We start from the raw sequence: 16995 nt of genomic DNA on the forward strand, positions 1-16995 counted from the left end.
TGGACACTTGGATCAGACCAGTAGCAATGATGGTGAAGAGAAGAGTGGAGACTCAAGCTTTGTGTCTCAGTGGAACTGACAAGACGTGATGATAGATTGGATGTGGAAGGTGGAGGGAAGAAGGAAATCAAGGATTCATCTCAGGTTTCTAGCTTGAAAAATTATGAGAGATAAGGATGAGGGGAGCAAAACTGGGGTGAAATCAAGATTCCTATCCTAAGTAAAATTTGATGTTTCTGGGAGACATCCAAGTGGAACTGTTAATAAATCATTGGGTGTTATGAATTTAGACCTCAGAAAAAAGTCTGGGCTGGGCGTGTACTTTTGGAGTAATCATAAAATGGAAAATATTGTAAGCCATTGGACTTGGCAAAATCATCTAGGACGGGACTTCTCAACCTAGGCACTTTTGACTTTTGGAGCCAGATAATTCTTGGTGGGGTCGGGGAGGGGGACTGTCCTGTGCATTTTGGATGTTTAGCAGCATTTCTGACCTTTACCCTCTAGATGTCAGTAGCACTTTTCCCAGTTGTGACAACCAAAAATGTCTCCTGGCATTGTCAAATGTCCTTTGAGAAAGGAGATGAAGACAAAATCGCCCCTGCTTGAGAGCCACTGAGCTAGGGAGTGAGTATGGAATACGTAAAGGAAATGAAGATGAGATATAGTGAACAGTTAGGTGTGTCAACTTAAAAGAAAACATAGAATCTATACATTTGGAAAAGGAGACTATTTCTTGTCAGGGGTTACAGCCTACAAGGTAGCCATCCGACAGGCTGGGAAACACAAAGCCTGAAAGACATGCGCTTTGAAGGAGGAGGGGTTGAAGTAGGAGCTTTATACTGGTCGGGTTGACTAAACATACATATTCAACAGATGACAGGAGGAGCTATGAATACTCACAAAGGTGGTCCTGACACATACATCCCGAACAAACATGCACGTAACATATAACCCATGTTCACTTTGGGTGGAGACTGAACATATAAATGTGTTACAATTAGGCCCTATACGTCAAAAGGCCTTTTCAGGACACAAAGATACTCAAGTGTGCAATCTCTGTCAACTGGCCAGAACCAGTCCGTGATCACTGGTCTCATCAGGAGAAAGCTACTGAAATCAGTCTCTCGTCCAGTTCAAGCTGTAGTCATAGCTGGGGTGGAACACGGATTCAGTTAAGTCAGTGTCAGTGAGCTGGATGAGTTTTAATTGCTTTAAGATTGTTTATCTCGAGGCCAGTGCTTGTTTAGCTGCTAGAGAAAAAGAACAACCTTGTGGTAGTTAGAACATAGTTTCTTCTTGAAATGTAGGGTACATGAATTAACCCTTGCCTGGCATGGCCTTCTCTCCTGTTTATAATTTGTTTGTTGTGGTGGAGGTTGTTTTTGAGACAGGGTCTCAGTACAGTTGCCCAGGCTGTAGTACAGTGGCACCATCTCGGCTCACTGCAGCCTCGAAGTGAGCCTCAACCTCCTGAGTTCAGGTGATCCTCCCACCTAAGCCTCCCAAGTGTTGGGACTAAAGGCATGTGCCATCATGCCTGACTTATTTTTTGTATTTGTAGCAGAGACAAGCTTTTGCCATGTTGCTCAGGTTGGTTTCGAACTCCTGGACTCAAGCAATCTGCCTGTCTTGGCCTCCCAAAGTGCTGGGATTACAGGCATGAGCCACCACGCCTGGCCTATAATTTGATGTCTTATTGCCATAAAGAGTTCATTATGTCAGTCTTATAATCTCTATTTTAATATTAATATTGGCTGGTTGTGATGGCTCACACCTATAATCCCAGCGCTTTGGGAGGCCAAGGTGGGGGACTGCTTGAGTCCAGGAGTTCAAGACGAGCCTGGGCAAAATAGCGAAACCTCATCTCTATAAAAAATACATAAATTAGCCAGGCATAGTGGTGCATGCCTGTAAGTCCCAGCTATTTAGGAAGTCATGGTGGGAGAACTGCTTGGCCTATAAATCTCAGCTATTTGGGAGGCTGAGGTGGGAGGACTGCTTGAGCCCAGGAGGTCCAGGCTGCAGTGAGCTGTGACGGTGCCACTTCACTCCAGTCTGGGTGACAGAGTGAGACTCTGTCTCAAAAAATAATAATAATAAAATAATAACATTACTGCTGGTCAGTTGTGTCTAAACCACAGACGGGAGAGGAGGTATAATGAGGCATGTCTGACCTGCCATCCCATCATGACTGGGAACTCAGTTTTAAGTTTTTTCTGTGGTCCCCTTGGCCAACAGGGAGTTCTTTCGGTTGGTGAGGATGGGGTTAGGATTTTATTTTTAATTTACAGTGAAGAAAAAAAAAAAAAAAAAAAACAGAAGAGCATGAGGTATCAGGAGCCAAAAGAGGTGAGTATCAAGCAGGACACAATGGTCAACAGTATCTAATGCTGCTGAGATCCTATGCAAGATAAGGACGGAAAAGTGTGCACTGGCTCCCTGGGGGAATCAGGGGACTCTGGGAAGATGGCGTCATCCCAACTGTGCGCAGCTTCCTCTTCCCTTCCAACCTCAACGCCAAACTCCTTCCAAGAGACAAGAAGCAGCCAAAAGCAAGTGTCTGACTTTTGCTGCTACAGACTCATGGACAATTGGGAGAGAAAGTGCTCTCCATTCACATGAGGGTTCCAGTTCCTGGCCTTCCTGACTCCATTCACATGAGGGTTCCAGTTCCTGGCCTTCCTGACTCCATTCACATGAGGGTTCCAGTTCCTGGCCTTCCTGACTCCATTCACATGAGGGTTCCAGTTCCTGGCCTTCCTGACTCCAGAAAGTGTAAGGAGGTGGCCCAAGTCATCTCTTTCCATTTCGATGGGAGTTCAAAGACATGGAGTCTTCCTTGTATGTTTCTGTGGGGGGTTGACAACCTTGCCTCGCTGGCTGTAGGCTCTTGGGGACAGGCTGCTGACCCTGTCACCACTCAAGGCGGCACCGTTTATTGTCCTACAGCAGCAGGAATGGAGCCCCATTGAAAGGACTTGGGGAAGAGAGTAACACACCAAGGGGACCCAGCAGGTGGAGAGAGAAGGAGCAAGCAGAACTTTCACAAGAGATCCTTAAAAAATAAAGCTCTTGGGGGAAGACAAGACAAAGGAGCACAGTTTAGGACATTTAAGTATAACACAAACAAAACATTGTGAATTTTTTGTTTGTCTGTTTGTTTGTTTTCGAGACGGAGTTTCACTCTTGTTGCCCAGGCTAGAGTGCAATGGTACAATCTTGGCTCACCGCAACCTCCACCTCCCAGGTTCAAGCAATTCTTCTACCTCAGCCTCCCGAGTAGCTGGGATTATAGGCACCCACCACCTCTCATGGCTAATTTTGAATTTTCAGTAGAGATGGGGTTTCTCCCTGTTGTTCAGACTGGTCTCGAACTCCCGACCTCAGGTGATCCGCCCGCCTCGGCCTCCCAAAGTGCTGGAATTACAGGCATGAGCCACTGTGCCTGGCTGAACATGGTGAATTTTTTAAACCCATAATTTGGAACAAAACATTCAGTAGATGGACCATGTAGACACTGGTGAGTTCCAAACAAGTTGCTTGGAAGATCAAGTGAAAGAAATATTTCCAAGATCAGAGCAAAAACTCCACAGGAAAAGAAAATAGGAAGGAAAAGATGGAATACTTGGCATTAAGTCAAGGAGTTATAACAAGTAAAAAATAAAAATGCCAATGGGAGTAAACTCAATGGAAGGGGAGGCAATAGTTCAACCAACAAGAAGGAATTTACCTTGAGAGGAAGATTTGACACTCTGGGTTGAAGAGCTTTACTAAATTCCTGAAAGGATTGTCAGGAACTTTACCTGTCTTGAGAAATCCGACAACTCCAAGAACAAAGAGAACTACTTACAAGTTTCTAGATAATGCAGTTACATAGAGGCAAAAACCCAATCAGACTGACACATAACCAAAAGTTTATAAAAATACATTTACAACCAACTTTTTGAAAAATTTATTGATTTCTTGCATATGTCTATAACAAACTTAAAGATACCCACTGTTTCCATTATCAATTGCTGCATAAGAAACGACCTCAAAACTTAATGACTTAAGATGACAGTGTATTGTTTCTTGTGATCCTGTTGGCTAGCTGGGTAGTTCTTTTATGCATCCCACTTAGGTGGCAATGTTCATCTGGAGGGGCAGTTGGGAACTGAGCTCAGTTGAGTCTCGGAGGCAGATGAGCTGGTTGGGCTTCTGTCTCCAAGAGATCTTTCATCATGAAGAAAGTGGTGGCAATGTTCCAATATGCCCCAATGCACAAGGGCTTCTTACAACTCCACTTGAGTCATGTTTGCTGATGTGTCATTGGACAAATCAAGGCGCATGGTCAAATCTGTGTCAAATGAAATCAGTATGGGAGATGAAAATGTACGGGTATAAATGCGAAGTGGTGTGGATTAATGAGGTCTGTTAATGTAACCATCTACCACAACCACCAGAAGAATAAAAATACAGTCTATAGCTTCCAAATCAGGAAAAGAACAAGGGGTGGAAATGCAGAAAAGACAGTTCAACACAAGGTAGAAAATTAGGGGAAAAGAAGCAAAGATAAAGGGTGGCAAATAACATCTCAAATAAAATGGTAGAAATAAGTGCAACTACTTCATTATTTGCAATATAAAAAGGGATTCAATTGTCTCTGTAATACTTTATTTAAAAATAAGTTATGCCAGGCACGGTGGCTCAAGCCTGTAATCCCAGCACTTTGGGAGGCCGAGACGGGCGGATCACGAGGTCAGGAGATCGAGGCCATCCTGGCTAACATGGTGAAACCCCGTCTCTACTAAAAAATACAAAAAACTAGCTGGGTGAGGTGGCGGGCGCCTGTAGTCCCAGCTACTCCGGAGGCTGAGGCAGGAGAATGGCGTGAACCCGGGAGGCGGAGCTTGCAGTGAGCTGAGATCCGGCCACTGCACTCCAGCCTGGGCGACAGAGCGAGACTCCGTCTCAAAAATAAATAAATAAATAAAATAAAAATAAGTTATGAAGGCCAGTCGCAGTGGCTCACACCTTTAATCCCGGTACTTTGGGAGGCTGAGGCAGGTGAACTGCTTGAGCCCAAGAGTTAGAGACCAGCCTGGGCAACATAGTGAGACTCTATCTCTACAAAAAATAAAAAACAAAATTAGTTGTGGTGATGTGCCTGTAGTTCCAGGTACTCAGGAGGCTGAAATGAGAAGACTGCTAGAGTCCAGGAGGTTGAGGCTGCAGTGAGCTGAGACAATACCACTGCACTCCAGCCTGGGCAACAGAGCAAGACCCTGTCTCAAATAATAAATAAATAAATAAATACATACATACATAAATAAATGTAAAATATTTGGATAATGGAATCATGGATGTTTGTTATATCACTTTCTGTGTTTTTAAAAACTATTCTCTAAATATTTCTGAATACATTGTTTAAAATGTATGTTTAAAACTGAGTAAAAGAAAAAGGCATAGTTCACAGAGGAATTATATTTTAAATCTTATTAAAAAGTGAGGAGTAGACAATACAAAATGCTAGCAAGGATATGGAGCAATGGGAACTCCCGTTTGTTGTTCATGGGAATGTAAAATGGTACAGCCACTTTCAAAGGCAGTTTGGCAGTTTTTTACATATTCTTACCATAGGACCCAGAAATTGCTCTCTTTCATCTTTACCCAAATGACTTGAAAACTTACATCAATGCTGAAAACTAACCGTAGATGCTTATAGCAGCTTTGTTCATGATTACCAAAACTTGGAAGCAACCAAGATATCCTTTGATAGGCAAATGGATAAACAAAATGTGGCATATCCATACAATGCAGTAAAATAAATGCACTATCAAGCCCTGAAAAGAGGACATAGAGGAACCTTAAAGGCACACTACTGAGTGAAAGAAACCCATCTGAAAAAGCTACATCTTGCACGATTCCAGCCGTATGACTGTCTTAGTTCATTTGTGCTGCTACAACAAACTGCCTGAGACTGAGTAATTTACAAGGAACAGAAATTTATTTCTTACTGTCCTGGAGGCTGGTAGTCTAAAATCAAGGTGCTGATGGGTTTGGTGTCTGGCAAGGGCTGCTCTCCACTTCCATGACATTGCATTTGTTGTTGCATCCTCTGATGGGAGGAACACAGTGTCCCCTGTGGGAGGGACAGAAGGGGTGAAAAAGGACAAGCTCCCTGTTGAGCCCTTTCATAAGAGCACCAAGTACCGTTCATGAGGGTAAAGCCCTCACAGCTCCATCCCCTCTTAAAGGCCACACTTCTTAACACCATCATGTTGGCCATTAAGTTTCAATATATGAATTTGGGGAACACATTCAGATCATAGCAATGTCATTCTGGAACAGGCAAAAATGTGGAGACAGTGGTTGCCAGGGGTTAGTGGGGAGGCAGGGATGAATAGTCAGGGCACAGACAATTTTTAGGGCAGTGAAACTGTTCTGTATGGTGGATTCATGTCAGTATACATTTGTCCAGATCCCTAGAATGTACACCGCCAAAAGTGAACCCTAGTGTAAACTGTGAACTTCCATTAATAATAATTTATTAATATTGGCTCATCAATTGTAACAAATGTATCACGCTAATGCAAAAAGTTAACAACAGGGGAAACTCTGTGTGTGTCTGTGTGTGTCTGTGTGTGTATCTGTATGTGTCTGTGTGTGTGTGTGTGTGCGTCTGTGTGTGTGTATGTCTGTGTGTGTTTTTGTGTGTGTGTTTCTGTGTGCGTCTGTGTGTTTCTGTGTGTGTATGTCTGTGTGTGTTTTTGTGTGTGTGTTTGTGTGTGTCTGCATGTCTGTGTCTGTGTGTGTGTCTGTCTGTTTGTGTCTGTCTGTGTGTGTGTCTATGTATGTCTGTGTGTGACTGTGTGTGACTGTGTGTCTCTGTGTGTGTGTGTGTCTCTGTGTGTGTGTCTCTGTGTGTCTGTGTCTGTTTGTGTCTCTGTGTGTGTGTCTGTGTGTGTGTGTGTGTGTGTCTGTGTTAAGGGAGATATATGGGAACTCGCTGTACTTTCCACTCAATTTTTATGTAAACTGCTCTAAAAAATAAAACTCATTACAAAAAAAATTGATGAGGAAGAATAATAATTCCCTAACTCTCAAAGAATTACAAATAACATGACCCTTCTGAAAAACAAATAAGATTAAAGAATGGACATGTTCATATAAAATGCTAAAAAAAAAAAAAAGAAGAAGAAGAAACAGAAAAAGAAAAGCAATCTGCTGACAGATAGCAGAAAAGAGTGAAAGAGAAGAACAAAATGAAGAAGTAAAAAAATGAAAATAATTGAATTGTTCAGAGATCAACTAGACAGGCTAAAGGAAATGATACACACATTAAACATTGGAGAATATCTAAGATTTGAAACTATTATACAGAAAAGTATAAGCATGAAAGACAAAGGAGATGTATTGAGTTCGTAATTAGTAGAGTCACATGTTGCTTAATGACAAGCATATGTCTGAGAAGTGTGTACTTGGTCATTTTGTTGTTGTACCAACATCACAGAGTATATTTACATGAGCCTAGATGGCATAGCTTACTACACACCTAGGCTGTATGGTACAGCCTATTGCTTCTAGGTTACAAACCTGTAGAGCATGTTACTGTACTGAGTACTGTAGGCAATCATAGCATGAGGGTAACTGTTTGTGTATCTAAGATACAGTAAAAACACAGTATTATAATCTTACGGGACCACTGTCTTCTATGTGGTCCTTTTGTTGACAAAAGGTTGTTTTGCAGCACATGACCGTATTCTGAAAAATAGAAATAAAACAAGCAAAATAGAAAAAAAAGAAAACTAAAAATATACTCCTTAAGCAGTAAGTAAACCATGAAGCTGGAAACGTATCATGTTTCAATTAAAATTGATACAGAAAAGTCAACGTCAAAATAGCTGCTAGTGAAGCTACTCAGCTTTAAAAGTAGCAGATAATTTGAATCAAAGTTTTGGAAAAGCATGTTTTGCAAAGTTCTTCCCTTGCATTTGACTGTAAAGATGCCACCGAAGCAAGACATCCCAGACTGTAGGGTGGGGAAAACACCAGAAGCCTTAGGAAGGTAGAAGGTTTTTGTATTTCATTGTGGGGAAGAAAAATGGTACCTAAAGCAGAAGGGGGCCAGTTGCCACCATAAGAAATAGGTGAAGGAGGAGCTTTGTTTCCCCACCACCTCCCCTACACATAATTACAATGTAAGGATGCAGCAATGAGAAATTACAGTGCTAGCTGGGGTGTGGTGGCTCATGCCTATAATCCCAGCGCTTTGGGAGGCCAAGGCAGGAGGATTGCTTGAGTCCAGGAGTTAAAGACCAGCCTGGGCAACATAGTGAGACTCCGTCTCCACAAAATAATAAGCAAAATTAGCTGGGTGTGGTAGCACATACCAGAAGTCTCAGCTACTCCGGAGGCTGAGGTGGGAGGATTGCTTAAACCCAGAGTTCAAGGTTGTAATGAGCCATGATGGCACCACTGCACTCCAGCCTGGTGACAGAGTGAGACCCTGTCCCAAAAAAGAAAATAAAAGAAATAATGGTACCCTGAGCTCAGGTACTTGAAGTTGCCCTGACAGTGGGAGTCATCTGAAGTTAGTAGGAAGAAGGTTCCATAGGTAGTAGTTGAGCTCCATTGACAACACCAGGGTTCCCATTACCCTAAAAAAGCAAGTGGAGCGGGCACAGGCTATGGCCTAGGACTTTTGTCCTTCCCAACTAAATATTATCTACTAAGCAGCTGATAGCCCCCAGGAACATGAGCTCACTGAGAAAAAAAATAGACAATTGAGGCATGCAAACTAACAGTTAAAAAATGGATATGCTGGATATAACACATACAGTGGTTGAAATATTCAATGGGCCAGACGCGGTGGCACACGCCTGTAATCCTAGCACTTTGGGAGGCCGAGGTGGGCAGATCACGAGGTCAGGAGATCGAGACCATCTTGCCTAACACGGTGAAACCCCATCTCTACTAAAAATACAAAAAATTAGCCGGACGTGGTGGCGGGTGCCTGTAGTCCCAGCTTCTGGGGAGGCTGAGGCAAGAGAACGGCGTGAACCTGGGAGGCAGAGCTTGCAGTGAGCTGAGATCCGGCCACCACACCAGCCTGGGCGACAGAGTGAGACTCTGTCTCAAAAAAAAAAAAAAAAAAATTCAATGAATGTGAGAAATTGCAGAATGAATACAAAGAATGAACTAGCAACGTCCTTTGCCAGTAGAGAATAAAACAAGTTTCATTCAATTCTAAGTGGAAAGAAATAGTACATTTTAACCAAAGATTCTCTACTCCATCAAATTTTTCATCAAGTATTAAAGGCAACAGACAGATATTCTCAAGCAGGTAAGACAACAAAAAATACAGCATCAATGAATACTTCTCAAACAACAAACAATAACCAATCATTCCATGATCGCCAGCCAACTACAATGTATCATAAATGAAGTTCTCAGATTTCTTGGCTCCTGTGAGTCACATAAACATAAAACTGAAAGTAGAGAACTCCAGGAATTATAGTTAAGACTACAAATATTATCAATCGTGATAGAGTAAAATAAAATGTACACTGCTTCATTTTTTTAAGTTGGAAGGACAAAAGCAAGTATGTATGCTAATTTACCTATTTTTTAAGATTAAGGAGTGAATAAATGCTGTCAACAGGGAAAATGTGTAGTTTAAAAAATGAGTCGAGACACAAGCATTGTACTTTTTTTTTTTCTTTTGAGACAGAGTCTCACTCTGTCACCCAGGCTGGAGTGCAGTGGTGCCATCTCAGTTCACTGCAACCTCCGCTTCCCAGGTTTAAGTGATTCTCCTGCCTCAGCCTCCTGAGTAGCTGGGACTACAGATGCGCACCATCATGCCCAGCTAAGTTTTATATTTTTAGTAGAGACACGCTTCCACCGTGTTGGCCAAGATGGTCTAGATCTCTTGACTTCGTAATCCACCCGCCTCGGCCTCCCAAAGCACTGGGATTACAGGTGTGAGCCACCGTGCCTAGCCTGTACTTTCTTCTTACCTTTAGAGGTACCATTTAGGAAACCATACTCCAATGGCGTTGGAGAAGCTCTGATGCCCGCCCGAAGGGAGGACTCTGGTCCCGGCCTCGCAGCTGCAGGACAGCCTGGAGGAGTGGAGCAGGGGGCAGCCGCGGAAAGGAAAATGTGCTTAGAGGTAAGGAAAGCATAAAGAGACATTTACAACTTCAATCATTTTAAAGTTGTCACTACCTATAGTCAATATTTCTAAGAAACACACACTGATAGACAGCGATCACCCACAGGACAGAACATTGCTCTTTAATGCTGCCATTTGGGAAAAGAAAAGAGGGGAAGAGAGGAATGTATACTTTTTTGCTTATATTCGCAAACAATGTTTGGCAGTTTGGGGTCAGAGTCAAATTCTGTATTTCTTACACATTCGATCCTTTTTAGGGCGTGTATAAATTTTTCATCACTGAAGAAAAAAACTAGCTTAATAAAAAGAAAATGACAGGTGAAAGGTAAAAACTGTTCATATATTTTGCTATGAAGAGAAGCAAAAAAAAAGGAGTATGTTTGGATGCTGATGGGAACCATACTGTAGAGGAGAGGTGCAGGTTGAGTTCCTTGGGAAGTGTACAGGAAGCATATAAACCAATGCATGTAGCACCCGCACCTGTAGAAGGGAGGAGGAGGAAGGAGGCGTGGGCACGGGGAGAAGGTCAGCTATGATGGAGCCCAACATCCTTTGCCCGACTCACAGGAAGCTCTAGAGATTGGACAGCCCTTCAGAGATGTCTGAAGTTGGGCTGAGAAGAGCAAGCCTTTAGCTTCTACATCAGTCACTGGCTAGGGGTCACCTGGGAAGCAGCATACCTACCCTCCAGCCTAGCTGCTCTCTGCAATGGTGGAGAGGCGGGCTGCAGGAGGCCACGTTGACAGCATGCCAGTGGCTCGGGCAGCAAGTCCTTCACTGATGCAGTGCTGGTGGCCCATCAGTGTCCGCCACAGGGAGATGGCTCAGGGACAAGGAGATGGCAAAGGCTGAGAAGCAAAGCACTACTGAGGTTCACTGTCTGCTGGAACTAGCCTGCAACTTCCTCCCTGTGACAAGGGTGGAGTGCCAACTGGTGTGGAGGTTTGGTGGTGGAAAGGATAGATCATCTTCTGTCAGTATCTACATGTTCAAAGACACTTTGAGAAATATCTCTTGCAGGAGAGAAGGCTAAGAAATGTTTGTCTCAGAGACTGGGAAAGCGGGCCTCCTGGGGACACTTAGGAGAGTGGCAGAGCACCTTTATGTGCTCATAGGAGTGCGAAAATTAAAGCAGGACCAGTCATCTCTATCATGTTTCCCTCCATCAACTCAGTGGCTCCGGCCAGGAAAGTTGAAGGCAGAATTGTCCTGGAGGATTTCCAATGCTAGAAGCATCATGGAGGAAGAGAGGGGCTGGAGGTATTTGTAGGAGAAGAGGACAAATGGAGGACCACAGATGGCTGGTGGTACCGAGGCTCAGAAGTGTTCTACAGCTTGACCAGATTCGGAAAAGCAAGGCAGCTCTGGTGTATCATATGCCGGTCAATAGAGGAGCATGTGACTTACAAAGGAGCTGGAGGAGAAGAGGACACCCAGGAACGGCATCGTGCCTTGGCTCTGGTAAGTGGGAGCTGTCCTTGCCGTCGTAGGCCTGAAGCGTGAGGAGAACAATTGTAACAGAACCAGGTGATTGTCAGGCTGTGCGGAGAGGACTTCCCGACAGGGGCCTGGACTTCCAGGTGGGGGAAGCAGCCAGCCCTTCAGGAGCCAGCCAGGAGACAGCCTGCGGAATAGCGGCCTCTCCCTCAGGCTCCCCATCCTTCCATTCCCTGCCCCATTCTCTAGGAGACAAGGGAGGCTCCGGCCCAGAGCAGGATGCCGCGTGGAAGAAGAATTTGGAATCAGCCCACACCCCTACTCCTCATGACACAAGTCATCAAACCAACCTGAGTGTCAAAATCTTATTGATAGGCCAAGAGCAGTCATCCTTCGCCTGTAGTTTGCAGAGGGCTCCTCATACATGGCAGCGCTTCCTGTGACAATGTCAGAGGGTCCAGCTGGGACTGGAGAGTGCACCATTCCCAAGGCGCAGTGGGAGCTCGCTCTGGGAAGCGCTTATTCCTTCTCCGCGGGGGCTTCCAGCCACTCTTGCAAGGAATTTCTCATCTCTGTCGTCGGCTTGGCCAGCGGCATCCGCGGGGCCGCGCCAGTGCCGGTCTCTGGCCAGGGGTTCCCAAGCGTCGAGCAGCGCCCTCGGCCCTTATAGGGGAAGAGGGGATCGCGGCGCCCGCGACATCCAGGAGCTCTGACGACCGCAGTCTCCCCACTAACCCCCAACAAAGGTACAGCGGGAGTCCAGGCCGAGACAAAGTTCCTTTCCCAGTCCACTGGGGAGACAACTGGCCGCGGCTGCCCCCTGCTCCGCTCCCGGCTGTCCCGCAGCTGCGAGACCGGGACCAGAGCGCTCCCTTCCGGGCGGGCATCGGAGCCGCTGCGGCGCCGACTGCCCTTCACACCCGGGCAGCCGAAGAAGGCGGAGCGAGCTCGCAGCTGCTAACCCCCGAGGCGCCGCCTCGCTGGCTAGGGGCGCGGGAGGAGGGTCCGGATTCCGGTGGCAGGAACGGGGGCTCTGGGCCACCGGTCCAGGCGGCCCCAGGAAACGCCTGCTTTGCGGTCCCGCAGAGGGTATGGGGGAGCTCGGCCCCGGAGGGCGGCTGTTGGGGAGGCGGAGCCGGCCGCAGGGCTCGAGCAGCTGCGGAGCCTCCCATCACGAGCCTAGAATCTGAGAAACTTCAGGCGGAAAATACTGCGGGGATCTTTTGGCTCAAGTGTCCCATTCTACAGATGTGAAATTTTAGAGTGACCCGATTGGGCTCGCACAGAGGGTTGTTGGCAGCAGTACCTGGGGAAAGAGGGAGAGGAGAGAGCCCCTGTGGCGGCCCTGCCCTGTCCTAAAAGAGAGGAGCTGCCTCCCAGATGCCCTCAGAGGCCCTAGCTGCGCACCCCATTAGGTAATACCAAATAAACCGACCAAAATAAAACACAAACCATATAGGCGTGCTGAAATAGAATTCTCTCCTTTCTCCATTTCCAAATGCAAACATTTTGAATGAGTTTATCAGAGGTAAAACTTTCCCTCGGTTTTAGTGGTGGCAGTTCGCTGATGCCCAGGATCCAAGCGTGGGGACCACCGCACTGCTGAGCAAAGGTTAAGGGCAGAAGCTCAAACTGGGTTCACGGTTAATTTGGCTACCAGTTCTGTCCAGGTTTGAACCTTGGCTTCTGCATCTGCGGAATGGGAATATGGTTGGGAGAGGTAGCGCTTGCCAAGGGTGGAGCAAGAGCGACTGCCCAGCGTGGGAATTTCACGGCAGAGACTGCGACTCTCTAGAGCAATGGGAGGATCAGCTGCGTGGGCAAAAGGGCCAAAGCGTGAGTTCGCCGCCCAGGTCGTCCTCTGGCGCCGCTTCCCAGCCCGCCCGGGCGCTGTCCAGGCCCCAGACGACTCTCCAACGTTGTGCCGGGAAGGCCCTGCGGCACGGTGAGCACCGCGAACTCCCTTATCGTTCTCAATAGTGAGAATTGAATGAACGCTGGGTGGGCCCCGCCCTAGACTCAGCTGTGGGAGCTCAGCTCTGCTCTGCAGTCAGAACAATTTCCGACGCCCACATCTTTACCTCTACTCCCTTCTTCCCTCAATCCACCCCCTGAAAAAAGAAATGTCAAATGTGTTCAGCTGCCTCGATTTGTAATTGCTCACTTAGTAGACTGTACTAATCCTCAGAACAGGGACCTTTTTTATTGGCATTACCAAAATCCTTAAAACACTGGAAGACTCACACCCAGGCAGGCCTGACGTTAGCCACATGGGAGCTACAATTCGCCTAACACACACCTATACAACATGAATTTTCCACCTAAATAACATAAAATTTGAAGACGCTCCCTACGGAGACACTATTTTCTCCTCACATTTCCAAGTAGAGTCGGGTTAGTGCTCAGAAATACACTTGTTCTCATGTTTTAGAAGTTTAAAATAAATGGATTAGATTTTAAAAATTAAGAGCGAATAAGTCATTTCGAAGAACAAACAACCTCCCAGTGAGAGAGGGAAAGAAAAGCTAGAAAGAAGTTATTGCTGAGAATATAAAAGCGGGAGGGAAACCCTCTGCCTCATTTATTTCTCCCTCAACAGTTTTGTAAGAAAACGTCTTGGGCTCAAAGTAGTTGCAAAGAAGTCTCCCGTAGCACAGCCGGGGCGCACGGGTCCGGTGCTGGCGGCTGTGCTATCTGAATCCTCTCTGACCATTACCGCTGCTCAGGCACATTTTCAAACCAGAGGTGTTAAAGTCAATCTGGCTTTCTCAATTTGCTTCCGAAGGTGGGGGACCGGACCCAGGATGGGGCTGCGTAAACTCGGGGACACTTGGGAACATGTACTCAGGAAGTGAGAGGGGCGGGCTGCTGGCGGCTGGTCCTGGACAGCGTGGTGGAGGGACCAGGGCTCAGGTCGGTTCCACTGCGCCAGCCTTCGCCGACAGTGATGTAAGTACAGTGCAGGCGGCGGCTCCCGGTGAGTCACTTCGTGAGTGACACTCAGCCCTGGGGGTCGCGCTGGGGTCAGAATCGGAAGGAATGTTCTGTCCCGGGAACCGCTTGCAGCCGGGAGTTGGAGGTTCTCTGGCCCCGCAGAGGTTGGGTTGCAGACATCGAAAACTTCCTGAACACGACCAGTACGAACTTGATCTCGAGCTTCTGAACTCCAAACGCCTGGGCAAGAATTCAGCAAAGCGTAGCACCGCTCACCCACACTTCCCCCAGCTAGCGGTTGCTGTTTCTTGGAAGACGCGCTTATCCGCCCCAGTCCCGGGTGGGTGGGTCATTCTGCCAAAGAAAATGTGGTTGGGAGTACCTTCGAGTAGACTTTCACTATTAAATAAGTGCACCTCAGTGATGGATTTGTTCCAAATTGATGTCTGACTTTTAAAATAGGTGTGGCGAATGACAACACGAAATAATCCATGTCACAGGTTAGCAAATCAAACTGTCTCCTAAATTAAGGCAAATGTTGGCTTTATATCTATTCAGGGAAAAGGGGGAGACGGAAAATTTTCTCAAACCTAAAGTCTCCAACAAACTCATATCCAGATAAAACTTCCTACACTTGACTCCCCCACACACGTTTCGACCAGGAAACTTTCATTTACCAGACTCTCTCTTCCTGTTAATTTCTCCTGTCTCTTTTCCCCTCCCCAACCTACTTTGGGCAGTTTGGAAGGCTGGAGATTTTTGTTAAGGACACTTTACACTGATCTCAGTTAACCGGCAGGCCAAGCTAACCAGGCAAAGAACACACACACACACACACACACACACACACACACACACACGACAGCGATTTCCAAACACCCTTTCTGCTTTAACTTCCTAATCCCGTGCCTGTTCAGGAGGGGCCTCCGAATAAGTCTCCGGCGTGGGTTGAGGAGGAGGGGTTCGAGTGCCTAGTGCATCTCCGGCCCTGGTCTCCTTCCTCCAACCGCCTCCCTACTCTGCAACACGTAAGCATCACGAAACCTCCTGCGAAACATCTGGATGGGGACTCGTGTCCCAACATCTGGGCAACTACCGCCAAGGCTGACTTCTAGGGAACGAGTACGGAAATGCATGCGGGTGCGGGAAGGCACCACTCAGTAGGGTAGGACCTCTCCCAGCGCTCGGTCACTGCAGCATTCTTTCCACCATCTGCTCCTGTCACCAGCCCCTAACTCCGCCCCTCTGGGCCCGCCCCTTGTTCTGCAGCCAATGGCAATCCCCGACCGCCCTACACCGCCCAGAAGCCTTTCCACACCCCCACGTCTTGGGAGAGGGTTGGCTGCTGTGAGCTCGGCGAAGTGCCTGTATTTGCATGGCGTTCGGGATTTTTGGTAGGTGGAGCAGCCCGTCACTCTGGAAGGCCGGGACCGCCCACTCCACCTCGGTCCCCAGCTCTCTTCCTGCGCAGTTCGCCTCCGCAGCCTCTGCAGGGAAGTGCCGGGGCTGCTCCAGGCTCAGTTCTTAGGACTGCAAGGAGGCAGCCCCGGCGTGCGGCGGGGCGCACCGTCTAGAGTAGTCAGGGCGCGGGAGTGCAACCTCCTCCAGGCCCCGAGCGCGTCGTCGCGCCCCAGGAGCAGACCCTCGGTCAGCAGTTACCGCCGTCCCGACTTTCCGTTGCAGTTGCAGCTCCTGCCGGGCAATATGTCAAGAGCCGCCGCCGCTACAGCTGCCGCCGCCACCTGGGGAAGAGCAGCAGCAGCGGCGGCCTCGGGCACGCGGGGGCAATAAACCGAGCCACACAGGCGTCCAGCGGGCTGGGAAACCCTCTCTGCGCTCACTGCCTGGCGGGACCCACGCCATGTGCTGAGCCATGCCCCTGGTCGCGCCCGCGGGCAGCGCATGGGGCAGCGCCTGAGTGGCGGCAGATCTTGCCTCGATGTCCCCGGCCGGCTCCTACCGCAGCCGCCGCCGCCCCCGCCGCCGGTGAGGAGGAAGCTCGCGCTGCTCTTCGCCATGCTCTGCGTCTGGCTCTATATGTTCCTGTACTCTTGTGCCGGCTCCTGCGCCGCCGCGCCGGGGCTGCTGCTGCTGGGCTCCGGGTCCCGCGCCGCACATGCCCCGCCAGCCCTGGCCACAGCTCCGGACGGGACGCCCCCCAGGCTGCCGTTCCGGGCGCAGCCAGCCACCCCACTGGCTTCAGGCAAGGAGATGGCCGAGGGCGCTGCGAGCCCTGAGGAGCAGAGTCCCGAGGTGCCGGACTCCCCAAGCCCCATCTCCAGCTTTTTCAGTGGGTCTGGGAGCAAGCAGCTGCCGCAGGCCATCATCATCGGCGTGAAGAAGGGCGGCACGCGGGCGCTGCTGGAGTTTCTGCGCGTGCACCCCGACGTGCGCGCCGTGGGCGCGGAGCCCCATTTCTTCGATCGCAGCTACGACAAGGGCCTCGCTTGGTACCGGTGAGT

The 16995-nt window shown here is 48.1% G+C and overlaps 1 protein-coding gene and 1 long non-coding RNA gene across 3 annotated transcripts in view; one reads left to right on the plus strand and one right to left on the minus strand.

Annotated features, from left to right (window-relative positions):
• Positions 1–3971: 3971 nt before the first annotated feature.
• LOC116418480 lies at positions 3972–16118 on the minus strand. Of its 2 annotated transcripts, XR_004228518.1 has the most exons (4): positions 10847–16118; positions 10005–10109; positions 6000–6124; positions 3972–4339 (listed from the first exon to the last, which is right to left on the minus strand). It is a non-coding gene; the product is annotated as an uncharacterized LOC116418480 (long non-coding RNA). The 2 variants fall into 2 exon arrangements; XR_004228519.1 differs by lacking the exons at positions 3972–4339; positions 6000–6124 and adding an exon at positions 8436–8491.
• HS3ST3B1 (heparan sulfate-glucosamine 3-sulfotransferase 3B1) overlaps positions 15949–16995 on the plus strand; it is a 49211-nt gene continuing 48164 nt past the window's right edge. Inside the window, exon 1 of the mRNA XM_023188095.3 lies at positions 15949–16989. Within this exon, the coding sequence (XP_023043863.1) occupies positions 16436–16989 (554 nt within the window). The 5' untranslated portion in view covers positions 15949–16435. The remainder of the gene's footprint in view (positions 16990–16995) is intronic.

The sequence above is a fragment of the Piliocolobus tephrosceles genome, chromosome 16 (genome assembly GCF_002776525.5).
Source record: "Piliocolobus tephrosceles isolate RC106 chromosome 16, ASM277652v3, whole genome shotgun sequence".
Taxonomy (NCBI): Eukaryota; Metazoa; Chordata; class Mammalia; order Primates; family Cercopithecidae; genus Piliocolobus; species Piliocolobus tephrosceles.